Raw genomic sequence first — 15,379 nt, forward strand, 5'->3', positions numbered from 1 at the left:
TGAAGTTTGTAGATCACCTGCTATCCACCAATATGACTTATACAACCAGCTGGCTATTCACATGAAAATCTGCATCACATGAAAAAGTTAGTCAGGTACATGGTTTTCACCACCCATGAAACTGACCACGTGTGAAATATTCTTGAATAGGATGGTAAAATACCAATTAGTCTTCATGCAGCCCCTTATACACAGTGGTGAAAAGACAACAAAATGGTCCAGTTTTACAAAGTATAATATTGATAACTGTTGACCTGTCAGGTGGTTACAAATTTTGCCTGGTGTTTTGCGTGATGTACGGGGTTGGTATTCACACGGTTTGTACAGAGAAATATAAGTGATATTCCAGGAGTTTTCCTGGACCAAATTGCAATTTTCAAGGAAAGATTTTATGCAGGTTTTAAAGAGGCTATACCGGCTGTATGTGGGAATTACTGCAAGCAACCTGCAGATGGTCAAGGGTTTCCCCCAGGTTCTGCCTGGTTTCCTCCCACCACAATGCTGGTTACTGTCATGTAAGTGAAATATTCTTGAGTACAGCATAAAACCCCAATTAAATAAATAAAAAGGCTATATGTGTTTTTTTTTTTACAAAAAACTGATCATCGCACACCCAGTCAAATTTTTCATTGTTTCTTTGGGTGATTTTTCAGTGAAGCAGCACTAAATATAACATCACAGCACTGAAAGTGTTCTTTAGCAAGGGGATACTACTGTTGTACAACCAAATAATGTTGGAATGGATGTGAAATTTAAACATGATGAAACATTCATAACAAAGTCACTCCTAAACAGGTCTAAAGTCCTCCACAACATGAATCCAGGCCTCTGACCTCTGTCATGTACTTATAGCTGTCTATGAATATGCATGAGCCACTGAATGATGTCCCAGATTCGGCATTCATTCTGCGCAGTTGTAACCATCCCCCTCAGGAGCCTCTCACGTGAAGTAGAAGTCTATGGTGAGATGATTTCTGATTTCATTGTTTGTAATCATCTGAAATAGAAAACTGATCTAAAAATAGCCTCATTCAACAGGAAAACTTGTGGAATTTGACTACTGGAATAAAAAGAGAACCTACACCATTTCATGCGATTGTAGCTTTCAACAAATCGTAGTGTCTTAACACCGCCGAAAAAAAAAGACTGGTCCTATTTTTATTCCACTGGCAGAATTCAATGAACCTATATGACAAATTGCAAACGTTTTAAGGCAGCTTATATTAAACTAAAGATAAGTAAATAATCTCAATGCAAATAAATGCTATAGCTACAGCTAGGATTTCTGCCTATGAGAACGGAACGTGCATAATAATTTACACGCAGCTACAAATTACAACAATAGCGCCAAGGATGCTGCATGCTATATGAAGAAATTTAACTTGTCTGATGGTAGACTTGTACATTACAGTCTGTACAGGAAATGGTTATTGGCTTCAATCCTTATGTGACCCCTGTGCCTATGCTACCGTTCAGATTGCCATCCCAACAAAGGCATATATATGGGTCAATCCTATCTTAGGACAGTGACAGGGTCACCCTGGCAGATAACAATGTACTGAGTTTACCATTATATAACATGGACATAGTAACCAGGACGTATTTTTTCATGGAAAGCATTTAATCATCTCATATTACCATTTAATCTTCCTGGACCAACTTTTGCAAATCCCTGTTCTCCATTAGGGTTTGTACCCATGAAGTACAGTATGTGTAGGATTAAGCATATTTTTCTAAATTCTGGAATTCCTACATTTGCCAAAATATAAAAACACCGCATAAAACTTAAAGATAACATGGTTACCTTGTCCAACTCATTTTTGTGTATTTGGCCTGGAGCAGCCAGTCTTGGGTCATTCATAATTTGACAGGTAATGTCCAGTAAGCGGTCATCAGAAAGGCTATTGGAGTACAGCTGTTTTAAAAGACGGAAAACTCCCTCATGGGTCAAGACAACATCCCTGAGCAAATGTAGGTGATTGTACAAAACTGAAAAACAAGAACAAAGCTTCCATATGTGGTCAGTTGTGCATGTGTTTAAATAGGCTCTAGGTGGCCAAGGTGGTTAGTGTGCCAGAGCCATGAAATGAAACCAGGATCCTCATATCAATGCAGATGCTGTGAGTTCAAGTCCAGCTAATGAGGACTTCCTCTCTGGTCTTACATCCAACGGTCTTTCAGCATCCTGCAGATGGTTGTGGGTTTCCCCAAGGCTCTACCCAGTTTCCTTAATGCTGGCCGCTATAGTATAGCGTAAATAGTCTTGAACACATCATAAAACACCAATCAAAGAAATTAATATAAGGCTTTGTGTAAATTATTACTGTTGTAATTTTTACAATATTTCTTTAGGCATTTATGCCATCTTTCTTACAGGCGTTTTTTCCAGTACTAATGTTACCTGACAAAGGCCATGATTTCAATGGGCTCTGCTTGCTTCCTCCCTCTCTCTACCCTTCCCCTCTCCAACACACACACAACTTTGACTCGTAAATATTTTTTGTTTGCTTCAGGCTTACCATTACTTCAAACATTATTTTAATCATGTCATGACTGTGTAGCCTTGATGGATGGATGGGCCATTTCCCTAGCCAAACCATTTCAACTTAGTTCCTACTTACATGATCTCTTCTTCTGTACATCTGTATGTGGGCTAAGAAGCGCACACAACTGAATGAACTTGTATGGCAGCAAATACGTCTGGGATTCATCTAAGAATTTCTCAATGACTGGCCGCAGGTAAAGACTGCCAGAAAACTCTGGTATCATCAAGCATTCGTCAACTGTCAGTCCTTGGACGTCTTTTTCATTACCAGCACTAGGCTGTGTGATGAACTGTGCATACCTCTCCAACAACTCATTAATCTCCCTTACTGAAACTGAAACAACATTTCAGATTTTAATTGACAGATTGATGTATAACACTTTTAACATTTTGTACTAGTTTTATCTAAAAAAAAAATAATTTTCAAAGACAATAATATTGCTCCAAGATTATGTTCATACAGTTGAGATAAAATATGAAAGCTAATACCCGGGAAATCTAGTCATGAATTTGGATACCAGCAAAAGCAGATAATGTATAAACATAGTAAATATCTGATAAAAAACATCTATACTGGAGTTTGCGGTAGTTTAACTTACAAAATAAACTGAAGTGCAGAAAATTAGGAACAGTACACAAAGAACACTTCAGTTGAAACTTCGGCCAAAATGGATGAGAGAACCATTAACTCACATTCTGTAGATTTATGAAGTTCAAGAATCTCCCCCTCACTCAACAGACTCTCAGAATTTCCCTGAAATTGTTTATTGTTGGAAATTAGAAACATATATCAAGGACAGGGGGGTGGGGGGGGGGGGTAGATTTGTAGTAGAAATACTTAGAAGAGTTACTTTCTTTAGTTATTTAAGATGGAAAATCTTCAGCAAAGAGATTGAAAAATTCACAGATATGTTAATATTTACAGATAAATGACTGCAGCAAAGTTTCAAGTTATGCTTGTTAAGCTACTTTATTTTATTTCAGGGGAAAGTACAAGGGCTTAATGGCCCGATCGTGGTCAGTAGGCTGTATGTATAATCAGATTCTGAGTGCCAGGTATGCCCACATATTTTGGCATGATCATGACATTCCACTGGGATCATCCCGTGGGACAATTTTGCTATACATTTTTACAATAACATGTCATGGGTACCAGTATATTCGTATTAGCCGTTTCCAAATGCCTGCAAGTGATTTAATAATTTATTTGATTGGTATTTTATGTAGTACTCAAGAATATTTCCTGGGGGAAACACGACCCTTTCCAGGTTGTTGGCAGACCTTCCCATGTGCGACCGGAGATAAAACCAGCATCAGCTGCATTTAAACTCACAGCCCCCAGTTCAGATAGCAAGCCGTGCTTGTACCGGGGAATGACACTGACAGTTCACATGCTGTTTCACACGATTTTCTAAATTATCTAAATACGAACTCCAAAGCATAATTGCCAATCAGTAAACCCATGAACTTTCATAAGGTTAAGTACCATGTTTCACAGGAAATGCACCATTCGTACGTTTTCAACACCGCTTCGCACATGCCTGGGATGATCTGCAATGCTTCTTTAGTTACCGGTTGACAGGAACTGAATGGCGTGTGTCATGTGACCGGAAGTGCAGACGACTTGGGCGAAGGACATAAATTTTCAAGGACGGGTGCGTTTCAAAGTTTAAAGATGCTCGCATCGCGGTTCGGCCTCATGGGTCGCTCTCCACCAGTGCGTTCGGTAGGTAATCGTGTTTTTCAAACAAGTCCGTATCTGTTGATGTGGTAGTGATGTGGATTGATCTTCACGTTGATTACAAAGTTTCCCGGTGTGTGACGATAACTGGGCCACTTGTGATACATCACGTTGCCGGGTTCATGCTGCTACTGGCGTTTCAGTTTTTTAAGTGACGGGCTTGAAGTTAATCTTGTTTAGTCTAAAGGCAAGTAACTCTATGGCTGTTTCAATTAATCTAAGTTCATTTTGATCGATGCTAAAAGACTTTGTCAGGTTATTGAAATGATCTTTGTTGCTCTGGACATGTTGTTAAATACCGGTAATTTGGTTTCCTAGTCGTAACAAGTCTAAGGGTTAAGGTCACCTTGCTTAGCTACGTACACTGTAAAATTAGTTTCAAACAACTCTGACATGTGGCTTTGTTGGTGAAAATATTGTTTAAAATAGATTTCCATGCAAATAGGAGACTAGATGAAGAGAGAAGGACTATTAAGAACTACCTTAACATAGGTGAGACTATAGTCCATCTAGATTTTTAATAATTCTAAATGTACCTGCTTAAAACTGATGCATGTCATTAGGCTTATCACAGTATCTGCTGTAAGTTCTAGTCAGAAAATTCAGACTCCCACAAAAGAGATGTTAATAATTTATTCTGTTTCCCGGGCCCCTGCAATGCAATGCAGCGATTTGGAGGCAAGTAGCCCTGACAGGCCATCTCTTCATCCTAAAGGATAATGGTCCCAATGCCAACAATGCTTCCTGTCATATAATTTTGCCTGCTTTACGTGCTGTCCGTCACACACCGATGTTGGGGGCGGATAAAAAGTGTTTGTCCGCACTCGTAGTTGATTAAAATGCTCATCTTGGCCAGATATCCCCTCTTCCGATCGTTAGTAAATCCAACAGAGCTGAAAAGTACATAGCCATCGCTGCTATGCACATGGCACAACTGTTGTGTTGTTCTTGCAAGTTCTCCATATCCCGCGTTACCGTGTGGGGAAAATCGTTTAGTTGCTCTCGGGTCCTTTCCAAGTCAACAACAAGAAACCCGCAAATCATCAGCTCTTTACGTCGGAAGGACCCGAGAGCAACCAAATGATTTTATCATGAGTTAACGCAGGTCATCAGTAAATTGCGGGATCAACATGCCAGTTTTGCTGTGTGCCTGGCATTGATGGCCATGTAGTTTTCTGCTCTGATGGATTTACTAGCAACAGAAAAAGGGGACATCTGGCTGAGATGAGCATTTTGGTCAACTGCGAGTACAAACAGACACTTTTTTATCTGCCTCAGCATGTGACCACAGCACGTAAAGGAGGTAGGGTTACATGACAGGTAGCATTGTTGGCATAAGGGCCGTTATCCTTTAGGATGAAGAGACGGCTCATAAGAGCAAGGAGGCAAGGTACCAGACCAAAATAAAACTCTTTTGCGCAGAGGCATTTCAAAATATTTTGTGACACATCCTGAAGCCTGTTACAAGAATTAGATAAAGTAATTCTGTAAAACAGCCCAAAAGTGAGACATCATGTGATCGCCTGAGTGTAGGTGAAAACAATATTTCCACCTCATGTTGAAGCTTAGGGAAAAAAGTCCATGTCTGTCACTCCATCAGTAAGCCCTGGTTGTAAAAAAAAACATGATGTAAGCTCAACAGAAATACTCAAGATAGTCAGAGATTATACAGTTCAAAAATAGAAATCTTCCTTTGCTGTAATGTTAATGGAGGCCATGTGTTTTTTGGTTTTTACCTACATCATCTTTTAATAATATTTATTTATTTATTTGATTGATGTTTTACGCTGTACTCAAGAATATTTCTCTTATACGACGGCAGCCAGCATTATGGTGGGTGAAAACCGGGCAGAGCCTGGGGGAAACCCACGACCATCCGCAGGTTGCTGACAGACCTTCCCACGTACGGCAGGAGAGGAAGCCAGCATGAGCTGGACTTGACCTCACAGTCTTTTAATAATAAGATCATGTGGTCTTCAGCTACCGTGCCGTCTTATAGTATAACTTTCAGCCAACATACTAGAAATAAATGAAAAGCAAAAGCTAATGGTAATGAAAAGATTAACGTTTTCTGTTCAAAGGGTGTCATCAGTATTGTGCAGAAACGAAATGCATCTGAGGCTACCTTCCAGACTGAGGTAAGAAGCACAAAGATCAGGTTTTAGTAAGCAGCTGGGAAAAGACTATGAAGGCTACAAAGAGGATAATGTGACTTCCATTTTCAGCTGTTATTGAAAACAGTTGCTGAATTCTAGTTGGTAGAGGTCTGAGCTGTTGGTTTTTAGTATATATTTGATTACAGGGCTGCAAATTAAAGACTTGTTAGCTGATTCGAGGCCAGTGGAATTCTGGATGGGCCAGTAGAGTGAAACAAGCACTGGCTAGACTGGCCTGTGATTATCAACATTTAATTCAGTTACCAGTAACCCTAGCTACATTTTAAACAAACAGTCATCTAAAATATGGCTTATTATTTGATGTTATTACATGTTATGATGCCATAATAATCAAACAACAGCTACTGTAAAGACTTCAGATGTCAGTGTTAATTCAGTAATATATTCTAAGTGTTGTCATACTCTGTATTAATACATTGTGTGGCTATAAGCTGTCATTATTGTATGTATTCTCAGGATTTATTTATTATCCTGCATGTTTGTATTCTAATTTCTAAGGACTTGAGGCTGCGAAAAAACCTAATAATAATTTAGCTGAGAATAAATTGTAAAATGTTTCCCTACATTCAACTGAAAGACCAGCTAATACAGAGGAGGATATTTAGATTTCAAAGGACACTATCTAGTAGTCCTGTTGGCCTGTGTCATTGTATTGTTAATTTTGACCTCTGGATTAAAGCACCACAGAATTGCTGTTATAATACTGTATATTTATTTAAGTCTGACCCAGGCTGCAGACTTGAACTCAGAAATCTGTAAGTCCCATGACCACTTTATTGCTCTTGGAAATGAATTTTTCTGTCAAGTGATATGTCATTTATTGGTATTGTCACAGGTATAACCGGAGTAGTATTTTGTAAAAATACTCTTAGATAGTTCAGGCTGAAAAGCTTTAGTTCAAGTCCACCTTATGCTGGCTGCTTCTTTGGCCATGCATGGGTAGATCTGGCAACAACTTGCAGATGGTTGTGAGTTTCACCTCAGCGTCTGCCCTGTTTCCTCTCACCATAATGCTGGCCGCCGACATATAAGTGAAATGTTCTTGAGTACAGTGAAAAACACCGGTGAAATAAATTAAATAAATAACATTTCAGCAATACAAACTGCACAAGCTAGAGACGGGTCCTTCGACCACTGTAACAGTAAACAGAGAGGATGCCCTGAAATATTTTCGACAGATGACCACTGTGCGCCGAATGGAGACGGCTGCAGCTGGTCTGTACAGAGCCAAGGTCATCAGAGGGTTCTGTCATCTGTATTCTGGTCAGGTAAACTACATTGCTCCAGTACTGGAATCTTACTGCTTATTAATTGTTCTTTTTTTTTAATTAACCTCCTGCATCTCAAATTTGAGGGCAAATACTTTAAATACATGTAGGATTGTTCTTGGAATTTGCATACATTATTTCTGTAAATGAATAATTAGTAATTATTGCTTTTAACTTGTAGTGTTTTAAAATCAAAAATTGATGAGTGCTATAGTCATTCAGTCTTCGTATGGGCTTGATTTTAGGTTAAAACATCTCGAAATGTGTTTTTTAGACACCCCCCCCCCCTCTTTTTTTTTGTAACTGTAATGTAATACCCAGTTTTGACCGCCTTCGTACATATGTAAACCAATGTGATACAATACAAACAAATAAATAATTGATAATTTTCTGATCTGTAAATCGTGTATAGTGAAGTGACATTGTTTAACAGGAAGCCTGTTGTGTGGGGATGGAGGCTGCCATCACCCCAGAGGACTCTGTGATCACAGCTTACAGAGCTCACGGCTGGACCTTCATGAGAGGGGTGAGCCCACAGGCCATTCTCTCGGAGTTAACAGGTTTGTCAAATATATATTACTGTGACCATGTGCAAAATCTCCTAGTACTTGTATAAAACGTGTTTGGAGCTTCCACTGTTGTCTCCTAGGGTTTACAATTTTAATTTATTTGATAAGTGATAAATGTTAAAATGATTTTAGATAAATGTATGGATGTTTTGTTAAACGGGCCATGGGATGTGACACTGATAACATTCATGATGCCCTCAGCATTATTTTTTATGTTTTGGTTCTTGTAATGTCATACTTTATACCCAGTGCCCGTTTTTTCCTTAGGTCGGTCCACAGGATGTGCCAAAGGAAAAGGAGGGTCCATGCATATGTATGGAAAGAATTTTTATGGAGGAAATGGTATTGTTGGAGCTCAGGTGAGCATTAAATATTCCTGATACTTTAGTGGCCATCTCTGGCTATATTCAGTATATAGGCCTGTGGCTTTTATGCAGGTCCACATTACCATATTTTTCATATTTTATTTTAGTGCTTTTTTTTGAAGTTGTATGATATGAGTACAGATAAAATGCGTCTCCAAAACCTCCTAGTATTGTCATGTATGTCCACATGTCAGGACTTGACTCCAAAGGGAATCTGAGACTTCGGAATTCAAAAATAGGGTAAAGAATTCAAATGAAAAGGTGTTGATTTACATAAAATGCACTGAACATAATTCAAGAATGGACAAGTAAATGTCAAGTAAGCTGCAGCACTTGTTTTTCTCAGATGTTGAGTGCTGCCAAGTATAAACTAAGCTCATTGTGAAGATTGCATTTTAACTTTTATTCAGACTCTGATTCCCATAGATTTTGGCACAATAAATTTGCAAGAATAATGCTCAGTTCTCATTAAATAAATCCTAAACCCTTATTTATTGTACCAAATTTCACGCATGTTTTTCACTTATAATTTTCGTAAAATTGGATAGGAACTTTTCATTCAAAAATGTGTTATTTCAGAAGGCAGGTTATGAGTGCATATTTGTGTTATATATGCAACTGGCCTAATTCTATCCACCTTTCAGTGTGATTTATGCACTTTTTAAGTTTAATTTTGGCAACAAAACTATGTTCATTGGGCCAGCCAATTTCAGGGCTTCAAAACAAGCGTAAATTGGTTACAATGTTCCCAGAGTATGCTTGAATAAACATCTTACAAACAAATGAAAAGGTAGGCGAATTACAGTTATGTTTCTTGATTTTATCTTACAGGTGCCACTGGGAGCTGGTATAGCATTTGCACACAAGTATAAAGGGGAAGAGAATATATGTATATCTCTGTATGGAGATGGCGCTGCCAATCAAGGACAATTATTTGAGGCTTTTAATATCGCTAAATTATGGAATCTACCAGTGATATTTGTTTGTGAGAATAATGGCTATGGTATGGGAACAAGTGTAGAAAGGGCGTCAGCGTCTTCTACATACTACACCAGAGGGGACTATATACCAGGGTTGTGGGTAAGTAGCCCCTGGTAAAAGGAAAGACGGGTTATGCCAAAGACAGTACATGTGTTTGTGACCCTTGACGGAGGCAGGTGTATGGGGTGGTCTGAACGTAGAATCTATAGCCATTTTTGTCTCTGGTTGTTAGCCATTTTCGTCTCTGGTTGTTAGCCATTTTCCTGTGGTTGTTAGCCATTCTAAACCCACCCACCACCCGCACCTCAACCCCCGCCAGTGAAAAAGCTGAACTCAGCAGCAGTCCTTCACAATAACAACACTCAGTGACATCTGTTACAACACATGCAGCGGTTGTTTTCTGGTTTTCAATTAGTCAGTCAGAAACCCTTCACACCAATGAAAAGAAGCCTGTTTTTATTAGGTCATGACTGTGAATGGTCGTCGGTTTCCTCAGGACTCTGCCCGGTTTCCTCCCACCATACTGCTAGCCTGATATATATATATATATAAATGTGCACTGTACGTGGGTTTGTTTCTCTGTGCTCTTCTTCACTTGCTCAACCCATAAACCTAAACTGCCATCATATACATACAAGCGTATATGTACAAATGTAATACTAATCAGATGTTCTTTCAGGCCCTCCACATATTAAAAAGAAGAGGTGCTTTTATTTGATGAAATGACAATGTTTCCTAGATGGATATCAGAGCTCTGCTGAGTCTGTACTGCCGAAAAACTCTGCCTTTAAAGATTGCGAAAAAAGTCAAATAAAACAATGTCCTCTTTATAAGGCTTATCAGTCCTGTGTTAACGTTAGTGTAATGGTATTTTGTGTTAATCTTCCCATATACGTGTAAGAAATTAAACTTTGGCTGCCAATCAGTGGATAGACTTTACTTACGTCACCCAGACGCAGGCTGACACACTACCAATGTAAAGTTCAAAATCCAGTCATTCACTCAATGCTAACTCTGGCATACCAAATAAAGTGTTGGCTGCCTACCTGTGGGCCTTTGTTCCTGTCACCAGCTTTGGCTGAAAAAACTGCTAAATATTAAAACCCAATCATTCTTTCATTCTAAACTTACACCAATATACCAAATAAAATGTTAAATGCCAACTCAGTTAGTAGCCTTTACACGTGCTTCATTTTGGTTGGGATATGTAATTGTGGCTTTACAGGTAGATGGTATGGATGTATTAGCCGTGAAAGAGTGCACACGCTTCGCTAGAGACTTTGTGTTAAAACAAGGCCCCCTGATGATAGAGATGGCTACCTACAGATACCACGGCCACAGTATGAGCGACCCAGGAACCAGGTGAGTCATTGTGGGAGAGTCAGAAATGGCAGAAAGAGTATGATAATGCGAGCTCGTCAGTGTGATTTTTCGTAGCGAGTACTCTAATACAGTAAACAATTACCAGTGACAGTTACATATGAGGCTTTAACTTTGAAGAAATTGAGCTAAACACAACTTTCTTCAAGGACTATGACACATTGCATCATGTGCAACTTTGTAACTCTAATGGGCTCTTTAACAGTAAAAATTTTTTACATGTACATGCAATAATCATTACCTGTCCTTTGTAAACTAGATATGTCGTGTTAAAGCCTTAATAGTAGGCAGCAGGGCATAACATGGCCAAGCTGTTAAAAGATGATTATTTTTTAACAGCGAGCAGGAGAGGTGTGGGTTTGAACATGAACTCTCTCTGTAGATGGGATGTTGGCAGCAATACGTGATTCACACTGCTGTTGTCTGCCACTGGTGGGAAAGTTCTTCAGTAGCTTACCAAAGTCTCTCTGGTTTAACCTGGGCAAAAACTGATGGCCATCGTATAAGTGAAACATTCTTGTGCATGGCATTAAACAACAGTGAAATGAAAGAAGCCTTAGCGGAGAGACAGTTTAATGGTGTATGATGTTACAGTTACCGTATTACGTTACAGTTACCGTACCCGTGAGGAGATTCAGGAAGTCCGTCAGAGGAGGGATCCCATCACTAACCTTAAGGAGAGGATTGTGTCAGCTGAGCTGGCCACAGAGGAGGAACTCAAAGTTAGTCTAATGCTTGCCAACCATTGGTGTATAGTATGATCTAGCTAGTCACCTGTGGATTTGAACTAGTGATCCGTAGATTTTTAATCAGTGCTTAATACATTGCAAGACGAAATTGAAATGCCCTCTAGTATGGAGGTAAGTGGCACTTGATGACCAACCCAGGCTTCGGATTCACAAAACTTCCTATTAAAAGTCAATATTTGTTTGCCTCACCCTAACATGAAGTGTTTTTGGGCAAAGCTTACGTTAAACACTTCATAAGTATAGTATTATGTTGCTTAAGCGAACATCTTTACCTAAGCAAAAGAACTTCAGAATGTTCATGAAACCTGGCCCTGGTACAAGAGTGTATTTATTTATTTATTTATTTGATTGGTGTTTTATGCCGTACTCAAAAATATTTCACCTATACGACGGCGGTCAGCATTATGGTGGGTGGAAACCGGGGGGAAACCCACGACCATCCGCAGGTTGCTAGCAGACCTTCCCACTGAGCCACGGAGGCCCCTTACAAGTGTGTAACCCAAATAGTTCACTAATGCAGTTTGACACAATAAACAGAAAATCAACTTGGTCGAAGAACTTGTGCTGTGGAATGAACATTATTGGTGATCTGTGTTTCAGAAAATTGACAACGAGATTAAAAAAGAAATTGATGAGGCTGTGGAGAAGAGCAAAACTGACCCAGAACCAGCTCTAGAGCAACTGTATAACCACGTCTACGTTGATGTGCCTTCCGATTTCAAAATTAGGGGCTGTGACGCCTTCAGCTACTTTGAGTCCAAGTCCTAGTGTACTATTGCTGCCGTTATGTGTGTTGAGATGTGTCTGTGTGTTAAACACAAGAATCTCAGCAGGGCTATATAAGGAACAGACAGAATTTGACAGGGAACCATAAAGAGAAAGCGCATTTTGTGTTTATAGGGTGGGGTGTCCGACAGTGAAAAATGAAACCATAGAAGTGCCACAGAGTATTCTTTCAAATCATAAAACGTCTACCGTCAAATGTCACAAAACATTACCTCGAAAAAGAGAAGCTTTAAAAATATGTGCAGAACGTAACCATACATTTTACTTGAAATTGTCGTGATTGAAGTTTTGACTGGAGCAGGTTTTATTATGCAATTTAGTCCCTTTTCCAAGCTTAATGTCCTCCTCATGAAACGAAGTTGGCTTGACCAAAGCATATGCTGTATTTCACTTGAAGTTTGGTATGCAAAGTTGCATTTTCAGAAGCCCATATCACCCTAAAAATGATGATTTTTGATGACAGTTTGTCATTAAATTTGTCTCATAATAGATTAATCAAACTTCACAAACAGTCAGTCAATCAGAATCAGTCAATCAGAATCAAGTAAACTGTGTCGTTTGCAAAATGCTAATCTTCAGGTGATATACAGTATATAGATTAGATATTGTATTGATCTTGGTGTGAATATGATTTTGGTTGACATGATGCCAGGTTTTGACTCCATACGAATGTATACATATGTATATTTCACGTGTGTAGAAAATGGGATAACAAGTCCATGTTTGCACATGTTAAACCTCACACCGATAGCTTGGCTATCACTTAATAGTTCGGCATTGCCAATATACCATTACCACTCAATCCAGATGAAGCTGTCCGTTTTCGATTTAACACTCTTTGTGTATTATGTAAAACTTATCAGTGGAAGTGCAGGTTTGATGTTTATACTGCTGACTGTTCTTTTTCTGCTTCCTGTTAAATCTGTTGTCACAACTGTAAATACCCTAGGGGCACTCAGGGGAAGGCATCTCCAACTGAACCATGACACTTTGAGATAGAGCATTATGACCCCTGCCCTCAACCCCTCCACACCCCTTTTAACGGAAAGGGAACAAAGTGAAACGAAAAGATATTTTATGATAGTTGGATGGAGGAAATTGTGTTAGTTGTGACAAAGATGGTAGGTAGAATTATTGATATGAGGACAGAGGTTTGTTGTTCAAAATATCAGTCCATGGCTGAAGGTAAAAGAGGATTTCAGAACTTTATAGAAGTTTGTTTAATGTCCAAGAGTGTAAATACTTTTTGTTGATAATTATTTACTTTTTATGGGTGTGTGTTATCAAATTTAGTCTGCATGTTCTGCTCAGCCAGTCATGGTAAAAACAAAGATCCTGCACTGTAAAACAGTTTTAAAGTAGTGAAATTTTTTCAAAAGTTTCAGAGTCTTAATTGTCAGTTTGTGTTGTTCTTGTTTGTCAATTCACAGGTTTCGAGATATGACATTACAGCAAAGTTAGGTTCCTTTGTGATATGTCGTCGTCGCTTTATGGCACGGTATGGCCAATCTGGTAATTTTAACATGGGGTGGTGTATACGCTATAGAGAAGTGAATTAAAAGGATTAGACTGATCTTCTGAATTAGGTTCTTGGGTGGATTTGGGTTTCCAATATTGGAAAAAAACAAAAAAAATGATGTTCGGCCGGTACTTTGATCCAAAACATGACCATTGCCATGTTGTAAAACAGGCAAGCAGTCTGGCAAGTGCGACGTCATTTTGCACCGGGGCGTCATTCTGTTGACGTAATGACGTAACTTGAAAACTGCGTATTGAGCCTGTTTAAGTATCATTCTTAGTGCAAAGATTTTATCTCAGGTATTTACGTTGTCATGAGAGCATGATTGAAGCCTTCTCAAGGATTATTTCATCTTCTGTCAATCAACCCTCCAAGGGGAGCAACTCTGTGACTTGGAACAGCAGAGCTGTTGTTTTCATTCCTGATGAATAACGCTATGTAACATGTTACAGGAAAGCCATAATGCCACATTTTAGTCGGATGGAACAAATAATGTTATTTAATCCTCTCACCATTGTACTGTTGCCAAACTTACATAAGCCTCTGTTGAGACACTTGTTGTTTCATTACTGCCACATAATCAGGTACTGTTGACATGATGTTGTACCATAGTTCATATAGTGCGTGCAATGGGAATGCTATGAACTCCAGACCATGGCATACATTGGTTTTGGTAAAGGTTTTCAAAAAGGTTTATCTACTCCCACCACAAAGAGGATTTCTTTTTAAAGATTGTTAATGCTAGCTTTTCTATTAAAGTACTTGTCAGTGTTTGTTACTTTATCCATACTTAAAGAGGCTATGTTGGTGATTTTTTTTTTCAATGAATCAATCAGCACAAGTCCAGTGGATTTTTTGCTATTATTTTAGAATAGTCCAAATAATTACCTTTCACAAGTAGCCTCCTCTGTGCACCTGTTGCTGTTACCATTTATCAAAATCAGTTATAAAAGTGCCTAAAATTGGTGAAGCGCTTCGCAACTTTTTCAAACTTTGGAATCAGTTTTAACAGTGTAAATAGTAGAGATATGACTTTAGATATTTACTAAAAGGCAGTAATTTGGGCTACTTTTGGTAAATGCTGAACATTTTATCTGATCTGGGAACATGGATTTTTTTTCTTCAAAAAACCACTGGTTTAGCCTCTTTAGGAAACTGCACAAAAACCTGGACACCTTCAATGACCAATATGATATTCCTGAGCAAAGCATGTACAGTTCTTATTCCAGCAGAATTGATGAGTGGGCCTTTTTAACCACAGCTGGTTAATCCAAAGAACGGGACTACAAGGTAGACAAC

The 15,379-nt window shown here is 38.9% G+C and overlaps 2 protein-coding genes across 3 annotated transcripts; one reads left to right on the forward strand and one right to left on the reverse strand.

Moving 5' to 3' along the window:
* Positions 1–252: 252 nt before the first annotated feature.
* Positions 253–4,156, reverse strand: LOC135472698 (uncharacterized). 2 transcript variants are annotated; one of them, XM_064752335.1, is made up of 5 exons: positions 4,032–4,156; positions 3,239–3,299; positions 2,622–2,879; positions 1,805–1,989; positions 253–1,010 (listed from the first exon to the last, which is right to left on the reverse strand). In XM_064752335.1, the coding sequence occupies exons 1-5, from the start codon at positions 4,032–4,034 to the stop codon at positions 981–983; spliced, it is 537 nt and encodes a 178-aa protein (XP_064608405.1). In that variant the 5' UTR covers positions 4,035–4,156; the 3' UTR covers positions 253–980. The 2 variants fall into 2 exon arrangements, with proteins under 2 accessions (XP_064608405.1, XP_064608396.1); XM_064752326.1 differs by having other exon boundaries at positions 253–997; positions 4,032–4,151.
* Positions 4,102–12,843, forward strand: LOC135472688 (pyruvate dehydrogenase E1 component subunit alpha, mitochondrial-like). The gene is made up of 9 exons (XM_064752316.1): positions 4,102–4,271; positions 6,368–6,424; positions 7,558–7,731; positions 8,165–8,291; positions 8,568–8,659; positions 9,497–9,745; positions 10,872–11,008; positions 11,640–11,748; positions 12,376–12,843. The coding sequence occupies exons 1-9, from the start codon at positions 4,221–4,223 to the stop codon at positions 12,541–12,543; spliced, it is 1,164 nt and encodes a 387-aa protein (XP_064608386.1). The 5' UTR covers positions 4,102–4,220; the 3' UTR covers positions 12,544–12,843.
* Positions 12,844–15,379: the final 2,536 nt, after the last annotated feature.

The sequence above is a fragment of the Liolophura sinensis genome, chromosome 1 (genome assembly GCF_032854445.1).
Source record: "Liolophura sinensis isolate JHLJ2023 chromosome 1, CUHK_Ljap_v2, whole genome shotgun sequence".
Taxonomy (NCBI): domain Eukaryota; kingdom Metazoa; phylum Mollusca; class Polyplacophora; order Chitonida; family Chitonidae; genus Liolophura; species Liolophura sinensis.

What these genes read in the sequence shown, in the direction of transcription:
- LOC135472688 (XM_064752316.1), top strand. Translation starts at nt 4,221, where the DNA reads ATGCTCGCATCGCGGTTCGGCCTCATGGGTCGCTCTCCACCAGTGCGT. An exon ending in GCTCTCCACCAGTGCGTTCG is followed by an intron (nt 4,272 to 6,367) that starts GTAGGTAATCGT and finishes TTCTGTTCAAAG; the next exon opens with GGTGTCATCAGTATTGTGCA. An exon ending in ATGAGCGACCCAGGAACCAG is followed by an intron (nt 11,009 to 11,639) that starts GTGAGTCATTGT and finishes ATTACGTTACAG; the next exon opens with TTACCGTACCCGTGAGGAGA.
- LOC135472698 (XM_064752326.1), bottom strand. An exon ending in TGTACAGAAGAAGAGATCAT is followed by an intron (nt 1,990 to 2,621) that starts GTAAGTAGGAAC and finishes CTTGTTTTTCAG; the next exon opens with TTTTGTACAATCACCTACAT. An exon ending in ACAAAAATGAGTTGGACAAG is followed by an intron (nt 998 to 1,804) that starts GTAACCATGTTA and finishes TTTCTATTTCAG; the next exon opens with ATGATTACAAACAATGAAAT.